Genomic DNA, 27,305 nt, shown 5'->3' on the forward strand with positions numbered 1-27,305 from the left:
TGCTGTTATTTAAATTTGCAGAGAACTTGGAAAAGCTCAGTGAGACACCGCAATGTTATCATAGTTGCCTCCTTTGGGGATGATTCACTTACTAATACTACTGCCTACACTGTACATGTGAACATCTGAACCTGTACCTCTAAACTCCTTTTATAGCTGGTGATGAACTAATCAATATAATCAGTGGAGTTTGTCACGAGTCATCTGACCCTAAAACAGACTCCTACATCTAGTCAGATGAATCAACTGAACTCCATCAACTAAGTCACCATCCTCTATAATGGGAAGCCAGACATGGTGCCCATCTGTGGCCACCTACAGCTACACGTAACTTCAGACGAATCCTACTTCAACATGCATCTTTGTCTTGTAGTTGTACTCAGAGATATGTTGGGAGAAAGGTGTACTGACAAAAACTGTGAACTTGTCTTCCTGATTCCCTGTGATGAGTCAGATCCACCAGTTGATTTCCTTCAGCTTGGGGAAGAAATGTTAGTTGTAGCCAGCTGAACATCTGACCCATTCAGTTCATTATCTAAGTATCAGGGGATTCAAACACAGCCAATTTTTCAGGTAGTATGAATTGCAACCAAATGAGAGAACTCCCCCTTCTAAAAATAGCCTGATATTCATGAAGTCACTCAAGGCTAACATCAGAGGTTCATAAATCTTTCAGTAGTGCAAAGACAGGCACTACCACAAACACAGGTGTTCCTGAATAAGCCTATCTCTAGTTTTAAAGAAAACTTTGTATCTGTCCAGACAGCCCAGCCAAGCCTTCACTACTGTCTCATTATGTCTCAGTATGTTTAGAAAACTTGTGTTTTTCTGAGGATCTGATGTAAATTGGTGCTCAAAGCACTTTGCTTTGAGACATAAAACCATATTCTCAGGTCAGCTCATCGTATGGTCAGCCTAAAATGAATAAAGACTTGGCCTGAGCTACCGAACTGCAAATTAAGCTGGCAGAGAGGATGATCATTTTTGTGTTGTACCTGCTCTAATGTTGAGCGAGGAGAGAACTCACTAATTCAGCAGTGAGTAAAAGGAGCTAAAAGGAGAACATACTATTGCGCAGGATGCTGAGCCTGGCCTCTGCTCTTCCTGTGGAAATAACACTGTGCTGCCTCAGGGCTGGCTGAAACCCTGAAGGGGTCCTGGGCTGCTGCTCTCAAGATGGGCAGAGAGCAGGAGGAGAACTCCTACCTTCTGAAATCCTGTCTGAGCAACCTAGAGCATGCTCTTCTGCACACCTGAGTTTCCACAGCTGGGAACCCCCTGTCAGAAAAATAGCTTGGTTTGCTGAATGCTTGTCTTTGCTAGGGGGAAAATCAAAGTGGTTTGGAGTCAGGTCATTCTGTTGAAGAGGTTTCACACACCTCACTTCTAAGCAGACCTACAACATTTCACCCCTTTTCTCTCTGAGTCCATTGTCTTCTGGGAAGGAGACAACAGCATTCTCCTGTTAACCTCTTTTTCAGGTCTGAATTAATTTGGGCACATTTGCTTAATGCCAAGCCAGTTTCCTTTTGACCAGGTATTGATAGGCAGCAGTGATCATATATACTGGAGAGGGAGCTGGATGCACAGGGGTGAAATAATCTGCTGACCCACATCCCAGTTGCACTAGAACTCAACATGAGAAAACAGCTGAGCTGGCTGAAGTGAAGTGCTTTGGTTAGCATAGGAAACCACAATGAAAGCCTCTCATTTCATTAATGCTAATATTTTAAAACATGTAGGGTTTTTTGAATTATTTCCCTAACCCCTAATTCCTCTTGTGTAAAATGACAAAACGGCATTTCCTAAACCAGAGAAATTCTAGCCCTGAGCTAACTGAGGTGTGATGGATATGTAATATATCATCAGCACTGGAAGGAGACCATGTTTCCTATGTGGGTTCTAATGAGGCATGCAAGACTTTGATCTCTGCCAAATTTACTCTCAAACTTAACTGTTTTAGCAGTCACAGCAAAATCCTCTACACATCTCCAAATTTGCTCATAATATTTGAAGACAGAGGGCCTACCCACCCTGCAGCTCAGCCCTGGGGTGGCTTCTTGCCCTGCTGTTAATGTGTCTAGATTGGTCATTGAACCTTGCTGCATATTGTCTAAGGGATGACCGTGAGGTGAGGCTGAGAGGGACACAACAATACCTGTATGAATGCTCCAAGGCTGTGGTCAGTACAAAATAAAGAACAGCTTAAACCACTTCTGGGGATTGTGAGTTCAACAACTGCAGGATGTTGCAAATTAATATCTGGCTTCTCTCCACATCTAGGCATGGCTTGTCATCAGCTCACCCGTATAAGCTCTTAAAGTGGTGAGGCAGATTCCTGGAGGAAGGGGCTTCCTGGTCCATCTGTGAAAATGCATCCTGCCTGCAAGCCTGGGGCTTAACGTGTGCATTTAGTGGCTGGCCTGAGGCCCAAGTTTTATTTATAGTCAGAGCACATACTTCCTCAGACCAAAGAAGAGCAGTAGTGGCTTTTGGAATTTACCAGAGCATCAGGAATTATTAACAAACAGTAGTATTAATTATTCTGCATCCCCTCCTCAATTTAGGAAAACTTTCTAAAGGCCAAATCAAGGGACTTTTCCTGAAGACCCATTCCTAGAATTTCCTATGAAGCTGCTGCAAGCTGGGACAGAGCTCTGAGGATTTATGGAGAGCTGTGTGAAGGCCTGTTCAGAAAGGACATTTCCCATAAAACACATACTTACAGGCATTGTGGTTTTTAGAGTCACGGACCTTAAGGTCAACAAGGTAAAATCTAGTATCTGTTATTAGTACAAAGAACTTCACAGTCACTAACCAGCCCATTATGAACACAACCTGTGGACATCTGATATGAAACATACCAACCATCACTGTTACCTCCAATCTGAATATTACCACAACTGTATCATAAGCCCTGTTTTTTTGATATGTGAAGAAGGACCAGTGAGGGATACCATTTCAGGAGGAGGGCTGTACCTGGGTTTCCCTGAGCCATGGAGTCATAGATGAGTTTGCAGGACTTGAGCAAGATGGCAATCTTCTTTTCTGGGGAGTAGGCCTTGTACATGGTTGTGAACTTGTGAAGGATCTTTTCCAGCACAACGGTTTCAGGCACACTGGTTGTGATGCCCAGGTCAGTGGTAGTTGTGTTTTGTATTACAAGTTGGTTCTCTTTTAGCTGCTGTAAAGATCCATCTTTGTTGTGGATTTCTTTTAAGTAAGTATCGATGGCTTCTTTTAAAGGTTTCAAGACACATTTGTATAGAGCTGTCTCAGCAATAATTTCTGCATAGAGAAGGGAGAACACAAAAGTCAATGGTAAGTAATCAAGACAGGAGTGCAGGTGGCAAGTAAAACTCCTAAGAAAGCATTGGTTATGCATGCACTACTGCATAGCTGTGAGCATGGAACAGAAATTACACACCAGAAAGTAAACATTTCATTACCAACACCCTCCAGACGTCTTGGATAGGCTTGAGATGATCATGAGTATGTGGTCTCTGTTACTGGAGCCATAGTATAGCTCCTGCTACCAGCAGCTGCTGCTGTGTCTGCCTGACTCCTGGCTGACCAGCATGGCACTGCCAGGCAGCAGGAAAGCCTGGGATGAGTGAGGAACCTCAACTAACTGTGCTTCTTTTCATAGCCTTGCCCTTACACATGCCCATCTTGTGTACCTTCTGACATCTTCCTTAGACCTATTTGAGGTATTAACTTCAGAGCAAAATCAATTGCATCTTCAAAACACCCTTTTCTCCACTGAAAAGGGTCTGGTGCACGCCAGCTCAGAGGCAGACACCAACATCTGCTCAGAATTTTCTCACCTTTACTTCTCAAGTGACTCGAACTTACTGATACTTAAGTCACATCTTATGCCACCTGTGGGTGAGGAAGCAGTCTGTGTGGGTTGAACACTTGCTTAATATTTAGCAGGAGACAAAAGGAAGAATTAGAGATTGTGATAAAGTCTGCTGCCTGACTCCTAGAAACCAAAGGCAGAGACAGAGGGAGTGCATGGGGTTCTCTTGTCACCCCTGCACCAAGTTGAAAAGGTCACTGGCAGAAGAGTTCATCCCCTCAGTCAGTGAGGACAGCAACAGAAGGCAGTAACATTTATGTATACAAAATGCAACTATTTCAAAGAATCCAGAGAACTGGAAAGCATGATTCAAATCCAAATGGTAAATCTTCCACTGTAGGAACCCTGTCCTCCACAGGAGAAGACAGTCCTCCCTAGGATGACTGGGCCATACCATCCTGTTAAGGAGCTGCCAGAGAACAGGGCTGGATCTAACCAGGCATGTCTGTGTGAAAGTGGGGGGATCCTTACACACATGCAGTTCTACCAAGCAGAACAATGAAACTTCTTCTTTCTGCCTCCTCTCCACCTTCCCTAATCAAGATTCAAAACAGAATTCTCTGGGCTGACATTCCCTCTACCTTGAATAAAGGGGTTCCTGGGACAAAAGACTGCAGGTGTTACATGAGGTACAAACTGTAGCTCCCCTGTCCAAGCTCTGGCAAGGGGCTGGCAGCAGGTCTTTTATGCAGGGGAGATTGTGGGGTGAGACTTCACTGGGTGAGAAAGAAGACAGCCAGGCCAGCTGAGACTCACAGCTGAGAAACTCTGGGATCTGGCTCACCACCTAGCTGGGTTCCACCTAATACTAGTGCTGCAGGTTCCTCTGGAATCCCTGGTCACTTCTGTGGTTGGCCATTTTCTGTCTTGGGGGTCTTACAGCTTCTTTTAAAGACACCTTAGGGATCTCATAAATAGCTCTGCGTTGGTTCTGAGGTCCTCAGTTTTACACCAAAAGACCATGTGAGTGCATGCATGACTGTTTTTTCTGTCTGTACAGCTTTGACTGGGATAAAAAAATCCTAGAGCTCTTTGTATATTCCATCATGACTACACATTAAATAGGCCACTACATTTCTTAGAAAGAAGTAGCACATTGCTCCCTCAGAAACTATTGAGAGAGAAGCAACAAAACACCACAAACCAGCCAGAAATATTTTCTTTCCTCCCCAGAGTCAAATGATGTCGGTGCTAAAGGGAGGTAGATGCTACACTTTGGAGCCAGAAATGCTCTTGCAGCAGCCAACTTTTCTGCACCTCTGAGCTCTGGGAAGCACAGAGCAAGATGAAGTAATTCCTCCAACATGCCACACAAAACCATCACAATCTTGTCTCTCCTTGTGAGACAGTGACTGAACCCTGATCTGACTACCAAATGCAGGGAGTTCTGTATTCTCACTGCAGCGTGTGGAGCAGTGGACAAGGAAAGCCATGGGGAGCACAGCTGTGCAAGAGAAAGGCAGCTTTTCTTGTTTCCAGTGAACACTCTGTGCCTATGCATGCACACACTCTCATATTTGTATGCCTGTGTACATACGCTTGTCTTATGCACACACACAAACATACAGATCTTCTGCTTAAACCCTCCCCTTTAAAACACTTGTACTGGGATTTTCCCCCTCATTGGCCTCCTAGTTTTCAGAGCTGCTCCTCCAAGTGCTGGCAATCACAGAGCAGACTTCAATTTGTATCTCTCAGCTTTTAGAGGTTTTACAATTCTGTAAAACAGAACCTGTGCCTGTATATTTGTCTCCCTCCTCACCTCCCCAAATCCTGCCTGCCTGAGCATGAGTAAGGCACAGTCACCTACCTAGCTGTTCCTCAGTGTAGGAGGCTGGATCTATCAGGGTTTTCAACTCAGTGCTCTGCACTAAGTAACTCTTCAGCTGTGTCATCATCATCCGGATTTCTTGTAGCATCTCTGTGCTGGAGCTCTGCTTTGCCATCATCTCTAAACTGTACACTCTGTAGTCCCGCACCAGGTTGCCGAAGTATGATCCCTTGTCCTGTGCCAGCTCCACTATCTTCTTCTGCAGCTTCCTGTCACTAGACAAAAAGACTGTGAAGACATTGGACAGGCTTGCAAAGGACAGCCTGTTCTTGGCCTTGTCCAAGATAACAGAGCGTGTCTTTTTACTGGATGAACTACTCAGCACCTCCAGGTCATCCTCTGTGCTGCTGGTGGAGTAGGAGTCTGGCTCGGATGTTGATGCCTGAGCCATGGCACTGCCTCCTGGACCCTCCAAGGAGGAGTGTGAACCTTTCAGTTCAGCTGAGATGATGGATTTGTGGCCATGTACTGGTTCAGTCTTGGTCTGTGTGTCTGCCATGGTAGATAAACTGCTCTTGCTCAAAGCTGCTTGAGCCATGGCTGTCTCTGCTACTGATCTCTGCTTTGTCTGGCAGGATTCGGGGATTCTCGGAACCTGGGAAAGCCTCTTCCTTCTTGGTGGTGGGATTGGAGGTGACTTTCCTTTCTCCGTGGCATTACTTTGTATCTTAGACATGTTCTCCATCTTCTCTGCAGGTTCAGGCTTCGTCTCCTGAAAATGTGATACAGACCGTTCAGGAACCTCCCCAGGCATTTCTATAGCCTTTTTGCACAGCAACCTGTTATCTCTTCTCTCTGTACTTGTGTATTGTTGTTCTTCTCTCCGTTCCCCTTTCAGTGTTTCACAACTTCCAGGCTTACCCACACAGCTCTCCTCTGAGGTCCTCTCACTCAGCCTCCTCCGTGGAGGGACAGAGGGCTGGGTGCCCTTCTTGGGGCTCACTGCTGAGGGCTCACTGGCTGGGCAGCTCTGCTTCCCTTCTCCTTTACTGACACCACCCTCAGTTTTTGTTTCCTTGATGCTCTTTCCTAGTGGCTGAAGAAGTAGCTCGTTTTCTTCATGGGCAGTCATGGAATCCTGCAGAGGCTTCAGGGATTTCTGAATATGAGCATGAGAAGGTGGAGGTGGAGGAGGGCGGCGGGGAGACCTCCTTTCAGCAAGCATGGTGGTAGAGGGCAGGTCTGTGCTCATTGAGTGGCTTTTAGGAGGAGGTACATCTGGAGGAAAAGGATTACTGCACTCTTCTATAAAAATAGGATTCACAAACCACAGCCTGTCATTTCCTATTGACAGCTCTATTTCACATGAGCAGTGGTTTATGCTACTTGCAAAACATTGGGTAGATCTTAAACTGTCTGCCTGGGGAGTGCTGAAAGCAGAGTCTTTTGCAGAGTGGGATAGATCCTCTCTTCTTCTGTGGTTCAAGGAGGAATCCCAGAAATCTGTCAAAAAAAGAAAAGAGAGAATGAAAAGATGATCAAAAAGAGAGACTGAAAAGATGATCTGGGAGAATTTTAGCTGCTAATGGTATGTTTTTTTTGTTAAAAGAAGTGGTACACAGGTTTTCACACCTCTGCACAGTGTAACGAAAGGGTTGTCTGTTTTTCTCTGTGTGAGACGCTTTAAACCAGGGGACAAGATCAGAAGCTTCACCAGAAACTTCTTTCTTGACAGTTTTAGGACACTCATCTACTGAAAACTGTTAATGCTGTGTGAGCAGGAAGGTACAACTAACAAATATGAATGTTTGTGAAAAGGGGTCTAAGGTTCAAGGATCACTGCCCTCCAAGTGCCAATATGTGAGCTGAGGATATAAAGACCCCAGGTGAGTTCTGTCTCCCTCTTGCTGACAGTGGGAAGGTGCAGGGCTGAGATACATAGCCTGGATCCAATGTGCACTGGGAGCACAAGAGACATCAGATGAAGATGACTCTACTATGCAAGCTCATGTGGCAGAGTCTGTTGTACACGGAGGTCTGATACTGCAGTACAGTACAACCAGTTGCAAACATGATTTTAAATACCTTTCACACATTAAAATTACAGTTAATGTCTGTAGCTTTGGATGACAATTATCCATAGCCAAACCCACTCACTGTTTTGTACCTTGCCTTGAAACTGCCTGAGAGGAAACGTGGTGCATATTTGTGAAGTCTCATGGGCTGAGGAAATGGTGAGTAAACCAATCTACAAAAGGGAAGTTGGTTATTTTTCTCAGTAGTGGTCAGGATAGGACACTGTGATGAAAATACAGTGCTCCACTCAGACTGTGAAGAACCAGATGAGGTGGTCCAACTGAGGGCTACACACCTTTGGATGTGTTTCCTCCAGTTACACTGTCTCATACAGCAGGAATGGCAGTTTTGTTGTCTTCCACTACTGTCAGAAACTTTCCTGGCATGGAATGTACTGTGGCAAGCAAAATTCCAAGCATCACCACTTTTATGACCACCAGTATACAGGAGAGAAGGAAGAAGACTACAATCAACATTGCCTTGATGCTTGTACTCTTGTACTTTCTTAATCTTATCTTTCAGAAATTGCTGGGAACTGTTGCCTTAGTCAGGATGTCCTCTGATGCCTCAAGCAAAATGAAAGGATGGAGAATCATGATATGCTTCTGATACTTTAATCTAAATGTTTACACTTGTTATAATAAAATCACTAATAAGTTTACAACTTGCTACCTCAAGTTGCAAAGGAGCATTCTAGCAGTTTTATCCAGTAAGTACTGGATGGACACCCATACTCAAGGATGTTTGACAAATTGGAACATATTCAAAATAGAGGATATTGAAAGTGTCAGAGGCAAATCCGAAGGTCAAGTTACACAAAGCTGCCTGAACTGAAACCAGTGGGGTTTGCCCATGCCTTCTGGGAGGTATAATGCAGAAGATCCAAAAATAGATCCTCAGGCCCTGGGGTGATTCAGTGAGTATCTCAAAGTGAGCTAACTCTTAAGCTTTCAGCATTGTTTGGCTGTTTTCAACAGCTGAGGGAAAACTGAAAAGTAAAGTAGCATGAAAGAGAGTTGCTCACTGTAATAGCTATCTCAAGTGGAGTGTGTTTAATACAAAGAATTAGGAAGGACACCTCCTTTAGTTAACAGAAGAGCATTTCCTAACTCTGCAACCCTATATATCTGATTTAAAATATGCTTGTTTGGTATTATTACTAGGAACAAAATTCCTTTTTGTATTTGACTACCGTGAGTCAAGAGAAACCCTGGATGCTTTGAGGGACTTACCTATACCCAGACTAGAGATAACTTCAAGGTCTTGAAAACTACAGGCTTCTAATATTGCTTGTGGCAGTTTCAGGGTGAAGGGCAGCAAATCTCTGTAAAAAGACACACAATGAAAACCGAAACAAACCAAAAAAGAATAAAATGCACAATTGTTAGGAACTTCAAATTTTACCCTTGGTTTTAGTGATAGAATTGGTTCAAAATTTCAGCCCTGTTCTGCAAAGTCCTGGATGTTGTCAAAGAAGGTCTCATGGCCAGTAAGGCATTGTGGGTGTTGTGCCAGCCTGGGTTACTCTGATTCCACAAGAGGTCACCAGCTCCTGTGATGATGTTTCATTCCATGGAATGGGCTCAATCACAGTGCTCTGGCTTCCTTCTCCAAAACCAGCAGAATATCTCTCACCTCAGGGGAGCCACAAGGGTTGAAATACCTTCCCATGAAAAGTGAGGTGTTACAAATGGTAATTACTGTAATTAGAAAAGCCATTCTTTCTGCAGAGGAGGGGATTTACAGTCTTTTTTTCTTTCTGTTTACCCCTCTCTCCCCACCCTTTTCCCCCTTTTAAAAAATAAGTGTAAGTCACATTTGTGACTGCAGATTTGGAGAGGACTGAGCTGTAGGTAGATGAATTCATAGGGGGCAATTTTGCTCTCATTAACACACAGATACAGAACTTACTGCTGTTCCCTGTACTGTGTATTCCATGGGTTCTCTGAGCACCACTGAATGCTATTTTGCCATGTTGCTTGACATAAACTGATGAGATCTCAGGAGTATTTTTTTTCATGGCAGATATCAGGTTTAAAAGAGGAAGAGAGTCCATGGCCCTTCTGGGTATTTTGGGGTTCTTTTTGTTTTTGTTTGTTTTGTGGGGTTTTCTTTGTAGAAAAATGAAACTAAAATTCCGGAAATGTTAACACATTACCCTAGTAGAAAAAAAACCTGGTTATATTCACAGGGTATCAGCTTGTAGAGAAGCCATCAAGTCACCTGTTACCTACAGATTTTGTCTTCTTTTGTGATCTAAGGTAATCTAGCCAGGCCAAAATTTCTTTTGCCAAGAGCCTTTCAGCCCTGATAAACAATTTCCATCTATTATTAGATGAATATTCACTATAGCCCTAAGAACAGGCCTCTCTATGATGCAGAGCTCAAACAAAGACCCAGCAAATGGTAGGGTCAGTGCCTAAGCAGCCTTTTTATTACTTGCTTCTTTCAGAAAATTATGCCCTATTTCTTCTGTCATTTGTCAGCATCCTGAGAAATCACATGAACCATCTTAATATGTATTGCAACACTCAGAAGCAACATCTATAACAGGAACTAACAGCAAAACTTTTCTTTCTTTCTTTCTCTTATGCCCTGAACATTTCTGCAGGAAAGCAGAAGCAAGCAGATTTTCCCTCCCACCAGCCATTTGACTAGAAATACCCAATTCTTTTTTTGCATTTGAACTCTTCTTTGCTCCTTTGGTAAGAGAGAAATCTTTTGAACTCAGCTGGCTGCAGAAGCAGCACCCAAAATAGTGTGAGCATTACTGGCTGGGCAAGCTGCAGCAGGCTGCATCATACCATAGATAGACTGCTCCTACTCTGTGACCTAGGTCACTAACTTGACTGCCTTGTAAACATACCCTGAATCTGCTTTCCCCTCTTTAATGGAAGCAACTAAGAGTCATCTAAGTTTATATAGGGTAAGTCAAAAGTTTACATCCAACTCAAAACCAGGTCTGCTGAGGCAGGAATTGGGTAAGTAGGTTGTGGAGGTATGGCTGCAGGGTGCTTAGGGGAGACTGCAGACACCAGTTTAATTACACAGAGAGACTCATCAGCATCAAACACTGCTCTTGCGAAAAAGATCTTACAGGTCTTTTCCATCTTTTCTATCATTTCCATCTTTCCCCATCTTCTTTCTACCCTTTCCATCTCTGTGCCCACTATGTTTAGTATTTCTGCACTGAGCAAACAAGCAAGGTCTATTCTCTAATGCTTTATTTTATTTTTTACTTTTGGCTAAAGCACTAAAATTGCTTCAGGATTACTCTCCATGACACATTCCCTGTAGGTGACTAAGTGCTCTGAGTCTCTTGCAGACAACAGTCCACTAGTAGGGTTGCTAAGTTGCTGCCAGTTGTGTGTGGATGCTTAAAGCTGCTTTCAATACGAGATGGTTAATCCAGGAACCTTTTTCCTCCCTACCCTCCTAGCCCTAGTCCTGTGCCTTCGTCCTTTGTGGGCTGCAGTCCCATGGACCTTCCTCAGACAAAGCTTCCAGCTTCAGGGACATCTGCAGTTATGGTGCACCTGGCTAGAAACCAGGTGGTTTGGCCCCATCATAGATCTGACATCTGACTTGGTCTGGCACATCAGAGGAAACTGGAGAAAACATCTGAGGCTGTGCTGTGACTGGATACTGGGGAAAGGCAGTGCAGAGGGGAGAGTGAAGTGACCCCTCCATGGAAACAATGAACCCAACTCACCTACTGACGCAGTAGAAGGCAACCAATTTGAAGATATCCTCAAACACAAGGACAGATCCTTCCAGGTACAGGACTGAGGGAAAACACAAAAGACAGTCAGCAACTGGCTTTGGGGGGGTTTGGCTCACATATCCTGTATGCTGTGATTGCCCAGTATTTGCATGGACTAATGTGAAGAAGCATAAAGAACTGGCTTCAGACAGCCAATTGACACAAGATTCTTCAGGGAACCAACCAGAAATGCCTCAGCCTAAATTTCTGAATGGCCAGCTCCAGATATCAGCATTGTGATAGTAATAGAAACAATGGGAAGGAAAAAACCTCAGTTCACAGCCAAAGGGCTCATTACAAGCCCAGCTATCTCTAAGGATGTACTGATCTGCTGACCTCATGACTCTCAGTGCTGGAATCTGGTTTGGTCTGGATGGACAAAGTGCTTTTAAGTAAGAAAAAGTAGAAATTACTCTTTCATTACTATGTGTGCAGGCTCTGACCTGGGTCACGCAGGCAGTGTGAGCACAGCCTATTTGTGTCTCCCTCTCACTGAGTTACACAGCAACAGCACTTTCCTTCAAGTGACAAAATACAACCTACACCACATTGAGTAGTTCTCCATCACCTCCTTTACAACAGCACGATATGGCATTGTGTAGCCCAAATCTCACATGCTATTATAGTGCTTGGCTAAGCTAGAAAAAAACTTCACTGCCTGGTGGAGAAAATTTCACATTGACTGATAACCCAAGGCAGCGAGAGAGATGGACCCATAGGAGAGAGGTCTTCTCCTTTGCTTCTGCTTTACAGCCTCACAGATTACCTATACCCATAGGTACACACCACAAACAGACTCACAAGTTTGAATACCAGGCATACCTGCTTAGTGGTGGTGAGAACATGAGCACGGAGCTGTGCCACCAGGAGTCCTCAGGGAGCAGCACCAGTTCAAGCCCACACAGGAGTGCCCACAGCTGCTCTGCATCTTCCTTCAGTATGTTTACCGGGCCACATTTCAGAGATGTGGCTGTGAAGCTCAGGTATCATGACTCAACTTCCTCGGTCTGCCATGACTCACAGCCCTGTGGCACCTCTCCAGCTCCTTGCCTTCCTGCCTGGGTATTTGTTGCCCCCAAGCAGGGCCTCCAGTGCCTGTGGGAGGGACACTGCCTGGCTTGGCTCTCCCCTGGCTCCTTCCTGCTCTTGCTCTTGTTCTCCAGCCTGCAGAGAATCCCACTGGAAGGAAATGTTTGAGCTTTTCTCTTTTGTTCAGCTTCACAGTTCATTCCCCAAACAAGGCATTTCCTCCTTTTACTTCTCCCTTTCTCCTAGTCCAGGCCCTGCAGGTTGCTATTTTGGGTTGAATACACCAATGTAGGCATTTCTTGGTGAGGCAAAAGCTGTGAATTCTCAGAAGTCGTTTATAACATCAGTTTGTGTTGGGTCAGTACAAACAGAACAACTTCAGTTTGTGCACTGATAATCAGACTGCAACATGCAATTTAAAGCATATTTCTAGCAAAAAAATCCCTTTCCATTACTTTTCTCCCAGACTGGAAAAATAAATGTTCAGCAAGTTTTTTATTTTTCTGTAATAAGAATCATGTTTCAGCCAGGGATTTCTATTAAACATCCACCATGAGCAGTTCCTATAGTTTGAAATCCATCTGTTTCACAGCTCTGACACAGGAAACAAAAATAAAGACAAAGCCCAGTACTGTTCCAGAGAATTAACCAAAACCCAGGAGTCTGAATCACTGGAATCTCAAGCACTTAAATAAATTCCTTTGTGCAGATGATGGTATAAAGAATTTTTTTTTTTTTTCTGTTAAGAACCACATATTCACTTTGGCATTCCAAACTGCAGGTGTACATAGGAGAGCAGGCTCCACCTGTACATGTTTACAGATGTAAGTAAATCTCTTGGATTGGGATTAATGTTTGTTTCCATGCCAGGAAGTTCTGCGTTTGAATTTTAGGCAGAAGAATATTAGTACAAGCCCCTCAGCGTCAGGAGTATGCACATGGAAGTGCCTTGTTAATGTATGGTTACTTGTCCTATTTATAGTTAAATAGCATAAACCACCACAAATCACCAGGAACTATATAGCTAGAACAGTCTAAGTACAAAAGCTGCTGGAACTTAAGTTTTCAGTATGTGGTATATAGAAACTGGACTCTCTCTGGTCTGCTTTAGGAGGTCAGAGGGTAAAAAATGTGAGTGTATCTGTAAGCAGACTGGAATTCATTGTACAGAGACCCATAGCTCTGCTAGGTGGGTTTGGACATTTTTACCTCCACTGTCTTCTCCTCCTGAAAATTTATGGCAGCGTAAATTTTGGCAGTGGCAGCATCAAGCAGACTGCACAAGGCTATCATGGCCTTATCATGAAACTTGCTCCCAGCACTGTACCCATGGGGAAAGCCTTGCAATGTCCCGTGGTGAAGGTTTCTCTAGGGAGAAACTGTAATGCTTTTTCCTTAATCCGTTTTTATCCAGACTTCTGCTGACTACAATGCCTTGCTGTCACGTGGCAGATGATGGGTTCAGTTGAGGAATATCTCTTGTGGGAATGGCTGTCATTCACTTGTGGAGACCATTATGTGAGTCTTCCTTGCTGCATGGTTCTGATTCTTGGAAAGAATAATATAACTTGCAGAAAATAGCTTGAAGGAAATAGCAAGTTTATACGACTAAAAGGTCTCCCTGCTACCTTCTGGGGACAAAGTATCTCTCCTCCAGTACCATTACTGCCCTCAAGGCACCCTGCTCTGAGAAGACAGTCAGGTGCTTTTTTGTCGCTGTGGATGTGCTATGGTGAGCTGAGGACATTTCCCTGACATGAGGACTGCTGCTCACAGAGGGATCATGATGTTGCCATTTATAGGAACTCATGACTTTTGCAAAAGCCCCAAGCAGACACTGTTCTGCCAAAGCTCTGTAATCTTGCTGAAAACTGCAGTAACAAAATTCAACTTTTTTTGACTCATAAAACTACATCCGGGGCACCTGAAAAGCAAGGAAGTATCTGTGTCTCACCAGAACAGTGTCAGGATATCAAGAATATAATCAAAGGCAACAGCAAAAATAGGCTGGCTTCTGTGAACTAAACGTATTGCTACACCATACTGAGTTTCACCTGATATTTAGAAGCCCCCAGGAAAAAAGTGGCCTTCCAGAAATAAAAGGGGAAAAGTGTAGATCAATGGGCAATTCTGAGTGGTCTGAAACTAAGGTATCAGAATTAATTGAAACTTTTTAATAGGTGATGGAACCACTCTTTTTACAAATTAGTGGTTCACAGTTGATCTGTTTTGTGTCCTCAACTCAAAAAGGGAACAGGACATGCCCACATTATGAACTACTATAAATATTTATGATTATCTCATCTCTCCCTTTACTATGCCAACATACTCTGAAAAGTGCCAGTTTCAGGCTCTAACTAGAATCTCTCTTGATGTTTTTTTCACTCTTTGCATCTCCCCATCATTTCTCCATCTAGATGCTGATGGTTTTCAGTCACACGGTCCCTGAGCATTCTGCCTTCCTTTCCTCTTTAATTTTTCCCTGTAGAATTTTGTTTGCTAGTCCTGTTGTCACATGGACAAATCACCCCAATTTCCATCTTCCTACTGCTAACATAGGCTCACGGGACCCAATTACCTCAGCTTCTTCTTCTCTAATGGTTCACTTAGTCCTATTCACTGTTTATTATATCTGTATAATCCTTCAGAAACATCTGCATTCAAAGAAATGAATTTAATCCTTATTCTACAGGACTTGGGTTGATAGAGGACTGCTGACAACACAACCATCCTCATAAGTCCTACTTGGATGTACTTGAGATGATCTCATCTTTCCAGATTCTGTCAGACTGTGAGAATTGTAATTATAGGAGTGATTCCACTTTCTATTTTGATTTTAAGATTTAGGATTATAACTCCACCGTGTCCTAACCAGACCTCTTCCAGGTATTTCCCTGCTTTGACAAGTTTCTGGCTCACTACCACATTTGCCATGACCTTGCTGACAGTGAGCTTTGCAGTAAGCAGCACTGGCCAGCTTTGCTGTTCTCCTACCCTCAGCCCTTTACTCGCTATAAAGAGGGGATCACTACAAGGTAAGTTTCCTACTTTCTACATCTGGTTGCTGACGTTTGTTTATCAGTTTCTTGCCCCTGTGTATTACAATAGAGGTCTGCAGTGACTGCCATAGCCCCAGTGCTGAGGTGGATGTGTTTGTTGTAATCCACTGTGCTTGTTGTACCTGCTGTGCTTCAGAGAGCTGTGTGAGAGTGTGATGCAATTCCTTCAGATTATTGCTTCAGTTCCCTGATCACGTGCAAATCTCCTTCTGGTACTTATGCATGGACTAGGCTGGTGGTGGTATTAAGAGACAGAGCTTTAGCTGGATAGAGGGAAATTTAGATCACATTGGTAGAAGTCCTTAGGGTGTTTGTGGTATCTTTCTGCCACAGCTCTCATTGTTTGAAAGTTCCTAATATCTGCCCGTCGTATTGGTTCATGTATTACTTTTTTATGACCTTCTAGAGAGTACTGCATGGCCTTCATGTTCTGTATTCTTATAAAACACTGTCACCATTTATCTGTTCTCTCTTCTCAAGGTCTTTTTATTTCTGAAATCTGACGCCTCAGCTTCTTCTGATGTCTAAGCTGTAATTTCCTTTTTCGTTTTACAGTTCTAGACTGTCTTGGGCAACTCAGGTCTGTTTCGTCTTTCTTGCATTTGATGGTGATTCTTCTGTGAAACTGTCAGTATTTTCTATTTTCTTCCTCATTAAGGAACAACAGAAACTTCCCAGTTCTGGACTTCTGCCAGAGTATTCTGTTGTGCATTCAGCTAACACTTTCGTATAGGATTTCAATTTTATGGTTTCCTACAGAGTTTAATCCTTCTGCCCATGATAAAAAAAATCACTTGCTGATGGAAGTTCCTAGGAAATTGAAACTAATGAATTATGAAAGTGATATAACATTAATAAGCTTGGGTCTTGAGTGTAAGAGAAATATATTTTTGAACTACATGTGTCACAGAATAGAATTGTACTGTGCAGAATAAAATTAATGCTGCTTTATAGACTAAGGAAATAGGGGTTGCTCAGCTAGGAGAAGAGGAGGCTCTGAGGTGACTGTATAGCAATCTTCCAATATCTGAAGGGGGTCTACAAGAAAGCTGAGGTAGGGCTTTTTACAGGGATGTGTAGTGAGAGGACAAGGGGAAATGGTTTAAAGCTTGAAGAGGGGAGATTTAGGTTAAAAATTAGGAATAAATTCTTTAATTTGAAGATGGTGAGACACTGGCACAGGTTACCTAAGGAAGTTGTGGCTGCCCCCTCCCTGGAAGTGTTCAAGGCCAGGTTGGATGGGGCCTTGAGCAACCTGATCTAGTGGAAGATGTCCTTGCCCATGAAGGGGGGCTGGAACTAGATGATCTTTAAGGTCTCTTTCAATCCAAGCCATTTTATGATGCTATGATTGTAAATAAGAGGCAAAACACAGGCTTTTGCACACTTCTCAGTTTGGGACAGAATAGGGGTGATGCCCTCAGATGAGTTCACTGTTTCCCTGTGCATGTCCATATCCTGATGCAAAGAAAAAGGACCATTGTCACCTCTAACAGCCACAGGGGTCTTGGCCACTTCGCTGTACTTTGGCTCATCCAGATTTGCCAATGAGGTGGGCAGCACCTTGGTGTCCACTCAGATTTTATGCCTTTAGTTCAGCACAAAACCTTGCTGCCTCCTGGTCTTGTTTCCTCTGCTGCAGGATGCTTGAGCAGAAACGTGGTACAGTCATTTCACTCCTCTGAATAGTGCTTCACAGGAGCTGAGAGGGTTGCCCTCAAGGTACTTCCAACAGCTTATCCAGAGAAAAGAAAAGTGAGGCAGCCCCTCCGTGCTTTCCTTACAGGAATCTATGTGAACAGTCATGGCAGGTTCATGGGCACTGCCAGCTATTTCAGGGGTTAAGAGCTGAGTACAGTCTGGCACGTGGCTGTTCCCTTTCAAAGCATTTACCTTCCTTGTCAGATCCTCGCCCTGCATCACCTTTTCAGTGCTTGAATAAACACCTTAAAGCTTGTAGATGTTCCATGCATGGCTTGCACTGCTTCTTCAGCTAGAGACTGGAGAGACCCAGGACACAGAGGTCTTGGAGAAAGTCCTAAGGAGGACCATGAAGATGATCAGAGGGCTGGAGCACCTCTCCTATGAAGACAGGCTGAGAGAGTTGTTCAGTTGAGAAGAGCAGGTTCTGGGGAGACCTTTTAGCAGCCTTCCAGTACCAGTAGGGGCCTACAAGAAAGCTGGGGAGGGACTTTTTGCAAGGGCATGTAGTGATTCATTGATCCTATGATCCTATGATCCTATGATATGGCTGAAGAGACAAACTAAATATAGGTACTTGCAAGATGCTGTCAGAAGGCAAATTTCTTTGGTCAAACTTTGTGAAGTAAGCTTTCAAATACATGAAGGGTCTCTGCTGTGCCTCATGTGACAGGAAGGACACTGTGATTTGAAATTCTGGAGTTTGGTTCTTAGTAACGATTTCCAGGTGGTATAGATAAACATGAGAACAAATCTTTATTTTTTCTCACTTATTTTGAAAGTAAGTTTATTTCAGTCTCTGAAATACATCACAAAATACCATAGAGTTAAGGCTAATCATATAGAAAAAGGAAGTTTTCTGAGTATTTTAAGGGAAGATGTCCAGTACCCAAAACCACATTCTGCACAACAGACTTCCAGTAAGGAAGACCACACTTTCCAAGAGTGAAGGATGAAAGGGACTAACCCACTCTGAAACAGCAGAGGTCAATAGGGTGAAAAAAGTGAAAGGAAAAATGATATTTCTGTTTCTGAGAGCTGTGGTCCCACCTAATCAAAGGCCAAGGCGTGAAGCCCTTACTACCCTTTTTATTTTAAGCAGTATTTTATTTACCTCATTTACACCTCTGAATTCTTGTTTATTAAACTCTTTAAGATCTTCAAATAGCAAACAAAAAGGACAAATTATACTTTGTTGCAGTTTAGCCACTGAGGCGAGGGGACCGGTATTACAGGTACCAATTTAGAGTAGCTGTTTTAGAACCAGTAAGAGGTTTTGGGTCATGTTCAAGCTACTGAGCAGAGTAGGGTAAGACAACATTATCCTAGCACAGCATGCATAGTCTCTAGCTCTGATTATGCACAGATTTTGCATTATGCCCCTTGGAAGTGAAAAATAAGGCCACAAAAAAAAAAAAAAAAAAAAAAAAAAAAAAAAAAAAAAAAAAGCCAAAGTGAGGATTAACAAAGCTAACAAGACCCAGAGGGCTTCTTTCCAACATATTTTCCCTACATACAGTCCTATCAGTTTCAAGCCAAAAGTAAAAATGAGAATGTTTGCATGGAAACAAAGGAGGTAGCTCTTCAGAATGAGAGCTTAAAAAAAAGGAAAAAAACCCACCAGCTATAAGCAAACAGAATGATTCCCAAATAACCTGTAAACCACACAGAAACCTGGCTCTGTTAAATGCAGAAAAAACAGCTGCACAACAGTCATGTTTTAAGAACAGTTTGTGTTTTAAAATAACAGCACACCAAATGAGCAGGAACTGGGGGGATGTTATGCTTTCCTTGTGCAGAGAAATTATGAACATGCACAACAGGTTATAAATTGTGTCTTCTTACCATGCTTTACCATATCCCTGAAGCCCTCAGCTGCTGCTCTTGTCAAACCAAGACTATGGGCTTCCACTTCAAAGTAGTCTCTGGAGTGGGGACTCTTTGACCCTAACTCGACTTTCAGGGTTAATAGCAATGGGGATAATGGAGAACTGATCCTTACCAAGCAGACTGACCTTGGAAAGATTAGGTTAGACATCCTTAGGGGACTAGATATCATTTAGTCTCTATCTCAAATCAAACCACAGACAATAGACCAGACAATAATAATATCTCTTGTGCCCTTATAATAGGCCACATAGAGGTGTGGAGGCAGAAATCCAACAGAAAGCAAAAGTAAAATGGAATTCCTTGAGCTGGAGTCCAGGGCTGATCAGACCTGCTCAGTGATAGGTCTTTCATGCCAGAAAGCTCCATCAGTGATGGTAAACTTTTCTTGCTAATGAAACACATGCATAAACAGGGGAAATTAGCCCATGCTGAGCTCTGGGTGATGCAGGCAATTTGTTATCTGAGTCTGAGGGTGGCTAATCTGAAGACAACTAGGGTAGCTCTCCATTTTCAGAGCTGTCACACAGACACACAGTAGGCAGCAACAGGAACCACTTTAAAAGGTAACATTTGTCATCTACTCTCCTTAATGAAAGGGTGCCTACCATACCAAATAGGAGTCATTTACTATGAGAAAATAGGATACTGCACTGTGTGTCTAGAGGCCTCCTTATATGCAATTAAACTGCTTAAAATTTGAAGCTTAAGTTTGACTAGATAGAGGCTTTTCCATCTTCCCCTGCTGAAAATACACTAACTTTTATTCATTGATTGGCTAATCCTTGAAAAATGTACTCTCAGACAAGTTCTGCTGCTGAAATGTATTATTGCTTTAACTGAGATGGAATTAGGGATATCAGCTTTGATAACTGCTATTATTTTTTCCAGCACATTACTGCTTTTTTCAGGTTAGTCAGGCCCAGAGCTGACAGCATTTTCTTTGCCTCAATCACACACTTCATCATGCAACAATAAAGGAAAACACTTCTATTCAGACATTTTTGTATGCTTTTTGTGTAGCCTGACAGGCAATTCTGCTGCCATACTGTGAAGGAAACCAATTTTTCCGCTTCAGAGAAGTGCTGGCACCTCACTGCTGACAAAAGTCAAGTGCTCAGCAGGCAAAGGGCCCTTCTGCAGACCAGCAACTAAAGTGCTGGTGACTTTTGTTCAGGACTGGTGGTATGTGGCTGGCTGAGCCCCTTCAGTAACCTGTCCCTCAGCTCTCACTCTATAAAATTGATGCAAAGACATCATCTTCCTTGGGAAAGTTCAGCTGAATTCAGCCTGTCAGGCTGAACTCACCTGAAACCTTGCTCCTGACTCTCTTTGGGACAGTGCCTACAGCCTTTTCCATTTATGTGTGTTCATGAGTCTGCAGTACCCTAACTACTAATTATGGGACTACTGATGGGTTTGCCTTCTCTATATATATATTCAGTAAAATCATATTCTATAGTAAACCTGAAGCCGAAGGTACATCCTTTCTGGCTGGTAGATGAGTCTCCAGGGTGGTTCATGAGGTGGTTGCCATGGCAGCCCCCTCTTTATCTGCTTTTTTGCTGAATAGCAGCGTGGGATATAAAAAACCCAAAGAAATTACTTGATCTTTTCACTCTGTAATGTCAGGTTTAGCTTCTCATCTATTCAAAGGAAATTAGAACTATAAATAGTCCTCTCCGGCTTTTCATGCCTTAGTTTACAGTATGAAGAATTCTTCTTTCTGTTGTTGAAAGCTGCAAGGTTTTCACTCAAGGAAGCCAAACGCTTTGGATAAAGTGAAGTTTATAAAAGAACTGTGGTACCATTAGTGTGATAATAGATGTAACTGAATGTGCTCTCTGATGGGCCCTTATGCCTGCCCTCTGATAAACCAAAGACTTTCTCCAAAGGTTAGGCTCAAGAAGGACAGGTTGTACATTTACTCCTTGGACTGGCTACCTCCAACTGAGAAGTCCCTTTACCACCTGTGCAAAACCATCCCAGGAGCCATGCAGTGCCATTAGCTCCACGTGATGAAGTCTGTTTCAGCCTACAGCAAGCTTACCTCTGCAATATGCTGAAGGACATAGAATTGCATCTATAGAGCACTACTGGGCCTTTTCAAGCATTCCAGTTAATTCAACTGGAAATGTGCATTACACAGACTGAGTATGATCTCTTCTCTGCCCCATACACAAGGTATCTACCAAAGAAAAGAAGCTTTGGGGGAGATCAAAGGTGAAACACTAACCTGGGAAATATTTATGTTTTGTTTACCCTTTTTCACCACCATCCCTCTGTAAATCTTAGCAGTATTTCTCCCAGAACCCGGGACTTAAAGAATGGGAACTACTTTTGCTGCTTTTCTGAGACATCCCTTCTAAGAACTGTCAGCCCTGAGGTTGCCCTCAGACTGTCACAGTCTCACTGGCTGGTTCTCTCTCATGGGATCACTCAGGCTGGCAGGGACCCCAGGAGGTCTCAAGTCCAAACCTCTGTTCGAGGTAGAGTCAGCCATGAGGTCAAATCAAATTGCTCAAGGCTTCACTCAGCCCTGTATTGAAAACCTCCCATGAAAATATGGAAGTGCTACCCAAATAAAAGGCTTCATCTTAGAAGTCAGTGTCACAAATACCAGCACATACTTCAGTTTGTTCCCTTTAGCTATGAAGTGAAAGATCACATGTTTCTGACCTCAGTCAGTACCACAGATTTTCACCTTTTCCATCTCGATTCCAGTTCAGAAGAGATTTAAAAAAAAGTTATTTGAGTTAATTTTAAAAATGGGAGATTGTCTTCCTATTGGATGTTTTCCTATATTTTCTGTTTTCTCAGTCTTCAAGAAATTTTAAGGTTACATATTTAGGTTTCTGTCTGCAATTGTGGGGGTCATTTCTCTTTATGGGAAAAAAAAATTAAAATTCTGCCTATCTTCACCCTACTTCCTGATTCCAGCAGGCAGGGTGTTAGCAAAAAGACTTGCAAAACTGAGGAAGCTATTACAAGAGCTGCCAACACTACCACAAAAATATTCATATCACAAAAATGATCTGTACCACTGGCCACTGGCCTTGATGGAGCTACACTGTGAGTAGTCTGCAGGATCTGGGCTAGCTTCCCATTTTTTTCCTGTGACCTCTTCAATTCAGTACTTCATAGCAGTTCATGTGGGAAAATACTACCTGGCTGCCTTGTGATATTAGCAATGAGGATTTTAGCTTCCAAATTTGTTAATCCAGCCTCAGCAACATTTGTTAAAATAAATGTTAACAAAATAAATCAGGAAAATCTGCTATAATGGACTGTACCTGGTGATAGTGGCCAGGTTGTCAGCATCTTAAGGTGTCTGAGCCAATGAAGAGCATCTACTGAGCTGTTCCTATCCAATCTGCCTCTTCTTCCCTGTCTCATGCTCAGCTGTGCATGCCCTCACAGAATCACAGAATCACTCGGGTTGGAAAGGACCTCTGAGATCATCAAGTCCAACCCTTAATCCACTACCACTGTGGGTACCAGACCACGGCACTGAGTGCCACTCTTTTTAAAAACCTCCAGGGATGGAGAACCCACCACCTCCCTGGGCAGCCCATTCCAATGCCTGATCAACCACTCTGTAAAGAATTTTTTCTTAATACCTAACCTAAACCTCCCCTGGCAGAGCTTAAGTCCATGTCCTCTTGTCTTACTGGTAGCTACCTGGGAGAAGAGACCGACCCCCCCCTGGCTACACCCTCCTTTCAGGGAGCTGTAGAGAGTGATGAGGTCTCCCCTGAGCCTCCTCTTCTCCAGACTGAACACCCCCAGCTCCCTCAGCCCTTCCTCACAGGACTTGTGCTGGATCCCTTCACAGCTTCCTTGCTCTTCTCTGGACCTGCTCCAGCACCTCAATATCCTTCCATATATATATATATCCTTCATATCCATATCAATACATATTCTTCTCAATATCCACATAGTGCTTGAAGCTGCTGACCCATGAGGCAGGGACACAGGTAGGAATTTGCATCCTTTGCACCTGAGATCTGCCACCGTGCCAGGTGTGCTCACTGCAGGCTGGCTGAGCTGTGCAGACCAGGACTTTCAGCAGCTTTCTTTAGAGCTAAGTCTGCGAATTGAACAAAGTCCACCTCCATTTACTCTAATGCCCTCCTGTAAACATACTGCTCCCTGGATTATTACCATCTCTTACTGCTATAGGAGATGGATTGACTGCACATGTCCCTTTTATCCTTCAAATGGCAGTAGTCTACAATAAAAAACTCACACGCACACACACCCCCCCCATATGCCTGGGAAGGAGGAACTGAAGTGTAGAAGTGGGACAAAGTCAGCTTTGAGAGTTAAGATTGCTTTCACAGCATTAGACTGAACCTATTCGGGATTATTAAGGCAAGAAAGTAGATTGTGAAATCTTAGCCCTTAAATAATCTCTTCCCTTTTAAAATTGATTTCACCCTTCCTAAAACATGGTATGTGAATGAACACATTTGCTTGTCTAAATTGCTGTGTTGCCTGCCCAGTAAGACCTGCCTTCCTGACACCTCTAGAGCAGCTGTAACTCTTCTTTCTGTCCTGATGGACAGAGGTGGTGGATGTACAAAGCAGCCAAGTCCTCATGAGCAGTCATGGTGGAGATGTCTCCTTTGGTTAAAGCAGTCAGAGAACTTACCAGGCAGGCAAACTGCTGCCGTGTGCTTTGAGTTGTGGCCTTCTCCTAAATTCCTGCTCTGTCTCAAGCCTTTTATAGCAGGCTCCAGCCTGTACTTCCTGAGCTTGGATTAACTTTAAGAAAGGCCAAATAAGGTGACCAGGGCAGGACATTTTGTTTTTTTATTAGCATCCTTTTTGCTACCAGCAATGCTTGGTGATTACTCTTAAACTGATTTTGAGGGCAATAACTGCCTGTGTCTTTTCTGTCAAGGTATATTGTGTGTCCTTAACAGAAGCCCATACCTTATAACCTGAAGTGCAGCTGCTGGTTATTTACTAGAGACTGAATATAATCCACCCATGTCCAATGTCACTATATCTCATCTTTCAAAGGTGGCCTTAATCGTGATCTGGACATTTCTGTATTACTTGGAGATAATTTATTTTGATTTTTCTATCTGATCATGCTAAGGTTATTTCAAGACCTCTGTTATGCTCCAGTTCGTTTAGTGTTTGCCTCTAAATAAGCTGAGAGGATCAGAGCAACAGAGTTTCAATTTAAATCTCAGGATTTTCCTGTAGTAAATGAAGTTACCACAGTATAGACAAGGCTTCACTACAACCCCCTCCTCCAGCTGCACGCTCGGGTTGGCCCAGCATGTTGGAAGATGTGCTTCTGAACAGCTTGCAGTGCCTAGTGAGTATGGTTCCATGCAGGTATGGTTTAAATTAGGAAAAAGGATAGCAAATCCACAACATGGGTTCAGGTGAACAGCCTCAGGAAAATAAACCCCTAAGTGAGCAAAGCCAACTGCAGTGATGGGGGAAGCAGGATCAGGCCAGCCTCAAACCTCTTAGGACATGAGCCCAAGGAGTTCAGTACTGACTTGGCAAATCAATTCCATAGTTATTTCTATAATTTTTTTTAAAAACAATGTGTTCTTTTTTATTCTGTGCAAATTCTTTTCAAATACTTCTGGTTAGTGGCATTTTGCACACTTGAAAAGGAAACACGTCCTCCTTTTTTGGTACAGAAGAGCCTGGAAAACAATTACCACACATTCTGCACCAGAGCAAATGTGCAAGATGTCTGAGAGGTATATGGTCAACTCGTGTTTAATGAAATCCAATTATTTTTAGCTGTAATTCACATGATTCATCAGAAAAAGGGAAGCATTACAAGCATTACAGTGAGTTTATAGCATGAGAGCATTTTTTTGTTAAAGGACTTTACCCCATGGCATATATCTTCGTAACTCTTTGTGAAAGTAGAAGCTACTGTCACTACCTGCACCAAGTGGTCTATCATAGTCAGATAGTTCTTCCAAGCTTGCAGTGTATTTTACTTCAAACATGCACATTTAATTTAAACATCTGGTTCTTTTGTTTTTAATACTTCTACAATGTGGAATGATTTCTGACTGTGCAACATACTTAAAGGGGAAAGAGAATATGGACCTGAGGTTAGAACCAGTTTGCTTGAGAAGAGCCAAGAGTAGGAGTCAGCTAAGGAAATGGTGTTCAGCTCTTAAAGTATGTGAGGCCAGGGCTCCATTTTAGGATGAAGCAGCAGTAGGAGACAACTCTCAGAACTGAAAATGCAAAAAGTAGCTGATTTTAGCAGAGCTTGAGAAGAATCCTTCCAATGCTGCATTTCTAAATAGAAGAAATCTTGTAACAAGCCTTCTCTCTGGGACATACTCACTGTTCTGAGCAAGAAGTAAGGGATCCTTCAGGACAAGAAGAAAAGACAGAGATTCAAGTCGTTGAAAGTTATTGGGTTTCTCAGCTTTCTGATAAACCATATGCTATCTGCTGTTGGGTCTCTACCATACCTGCTGCTGCAACCAGGCCTATCCTTCCAGTTTCTTAAGGAATTAAAACCAAAGATGAAGAATCAGAAGAAAAATCTAAAAATCCAGTCTCTTCATTCTCCTGTTTTATGATTCTAAGGACTATAGAACAGGTTGAAATTCCCCATGAAAAATGGAAACAGGTTTCTTACCTAGTGGTTTCTTTGGGGATTTCCATTTAAAAAAAAATCACAATTAAATCCCCCTCAGAACACTATACTTCCCTAAATATTTCATTAGACATCAAAAAAGCAGATCTGACATGGGGAAAAGAAAGAGAAAAACAATGATTCACCATTACTTGGAAGTGCAGTGCTAGGAAGCTGGGTTTTTTTTTACTTCATTGAATGGCCCTAAGGGCCATAAGTGGACCATAGGAGCTGGGCAGCAACCTCCACACCATCGTTATGACACTAGGCAAAACCTCTTCAGGTACTCTCTGAAAAGTATGAGATAGGCTTTTTACAAACAGCTGAGCAGTAAAATTTGCTGTTTAAAGCTGCATATGTAGAAGTAAGAGATGGACATAACTGAAAAGATGGCACGGAGCCATCATGTCACCTCTAAAGATAGCTCATCCTCCCTTGTGTCACTTGTGAAGTTGAGATTGCACTGATTCCATATAAACACCACAAGAAGCAGCTGGTAAGATGGGAGGGGTTGCAACTTGAATTTTAACTGGAAGTGAGGATGTCTGTAAAATCTGAACTCTATATGTCAAGGCAAATTCAACTTTTAGTTTACACCTGAATGTGTCAAGTCAGTCTAATGAGCTGAACCAAGGTAATGGGGAGAACTTGTTCCCACTTCTTCTAACCCTTTAGGGGGAGTCAGGTCTCAGACAGTAACAAACAGCTCTCCATGGGGCACGTTACACAGATCATTGCTTGTGTGTCAACTCAGCAAGGAAATTCTAGAAGCAGGACAGCAAAATCAAACCTTATACAGCAGGGAAGGCAAGGGCACTGAACAGGCACCAGCTCCACTCCATACAGACTCAAAGAGCAGACAGCAACCAGAAGGATTCACGTCCCTGTTTGTGATGTTCAGTGGCAAACTGAAGCCTCCATTTAGCAGCTACAGAAGCAGCTACAGCTACTTTCTGAAGTTAAAGACAAGATGCCTGGGAAAGCCCTGCAGGTCAACAGTGGTCCTTAAGCTATGCAGCTGATAGACTGTACACTCCCTCAGTAAGCATAACACCAAATTGTCAACAGACTTCCATTCCACAGCAAGAGAATGTCTCTGGTCTGCAGCTACTCACACAGGGTGCTCAGAGGTCTCCTACTCTGATGTTTACAGAATAGCAGGGAAGAGTGAAGGGCACTTCATTAACCTAACACAAGCAGACCTACCAGGGTACTTAGGAAGTTTTAATTGTTTTAAAGCATTCAGACAATATATATAAAGTTTATAAAATAGTTGGAATAACACAGAGACAATAAACCAAAGCCAATATATTAGATAACTCCAAGACACAGAAGATTTACCACCTTATATTCATTGTGTTGAGTTAGTGATAAATTAGAAACAGGAATCATGTTTGAGAAACATGGCACAAAAATCTTTCTAGTAACGCTAGCTCAGAGTGAATTTTTTGTACCACATTCTACTTTGCCTCTCCTCAGAGAAACACATTTTATGGCACAGGACACAAGTCAAGAAGCAG

The 27,305-nt window shown here is 42.9% G+C and overlaps 1 protein-coding gene and 1 long non-coding RNA gene across 2 annotated transcripts in view; one reads left to right on the forward strand and one right to left on the reverse strand.

Moving 5' to 3' along the window:
* RIN3 (Ras and Rab interactor 3) overlaps positions 1-27,305 on the reverse strand; it is a 59,184-nt gene that overhangs the window by 11,886 nt on the left and 19,993 nt on the right. Inside the window, exons 4-7 of the mRNA XM_071745746.1 lie at positions 11,422-11,494; positions 8,942-9,033; positions 5,673-7,136; positions 2,980-3,288 (exon numbers count right to left, since the gene is read on the reverse strand). Coding sequence (XP_071601847.1) covers positions 2,980-3,288; positions 5,673-7,136; positions 8,942-9,033; positions 11,422-11,494 — 1,938 coding nt within the window. The remainder of the gene's footprint in view (positions 1-2,979; positions 3,289-5,672; positions 7,137-8,941; positions 9,034-11,421; positions 11,495-27,305) is intronic.
* LOC139797014 (uncharacterized) lies at positions 11,270-13,064 on the forward strand. The gene is made up of 2 exons (XR_011726244.1): positions 11,270-11,486; positions 12,289-13,064. It is a non-coding gene; the product is annotated as an uncharacterized lncRNA (long non-coding RNA).

This window comes from Heliangelus exortis, chromosome 5 (genome assembly GCF_036169615.1).
Source record: "Heliangelus exortis chromosome 5, bHelExo1.hap1, whole genome shotgun sequence".
In the NCBI taxonomy this organism is placed as follows: Eukaryota; Metazoa; Chordata; class Aves; order Apodiformes; family Trochilidae; genus Heliangelus; species Heliangelus exortis.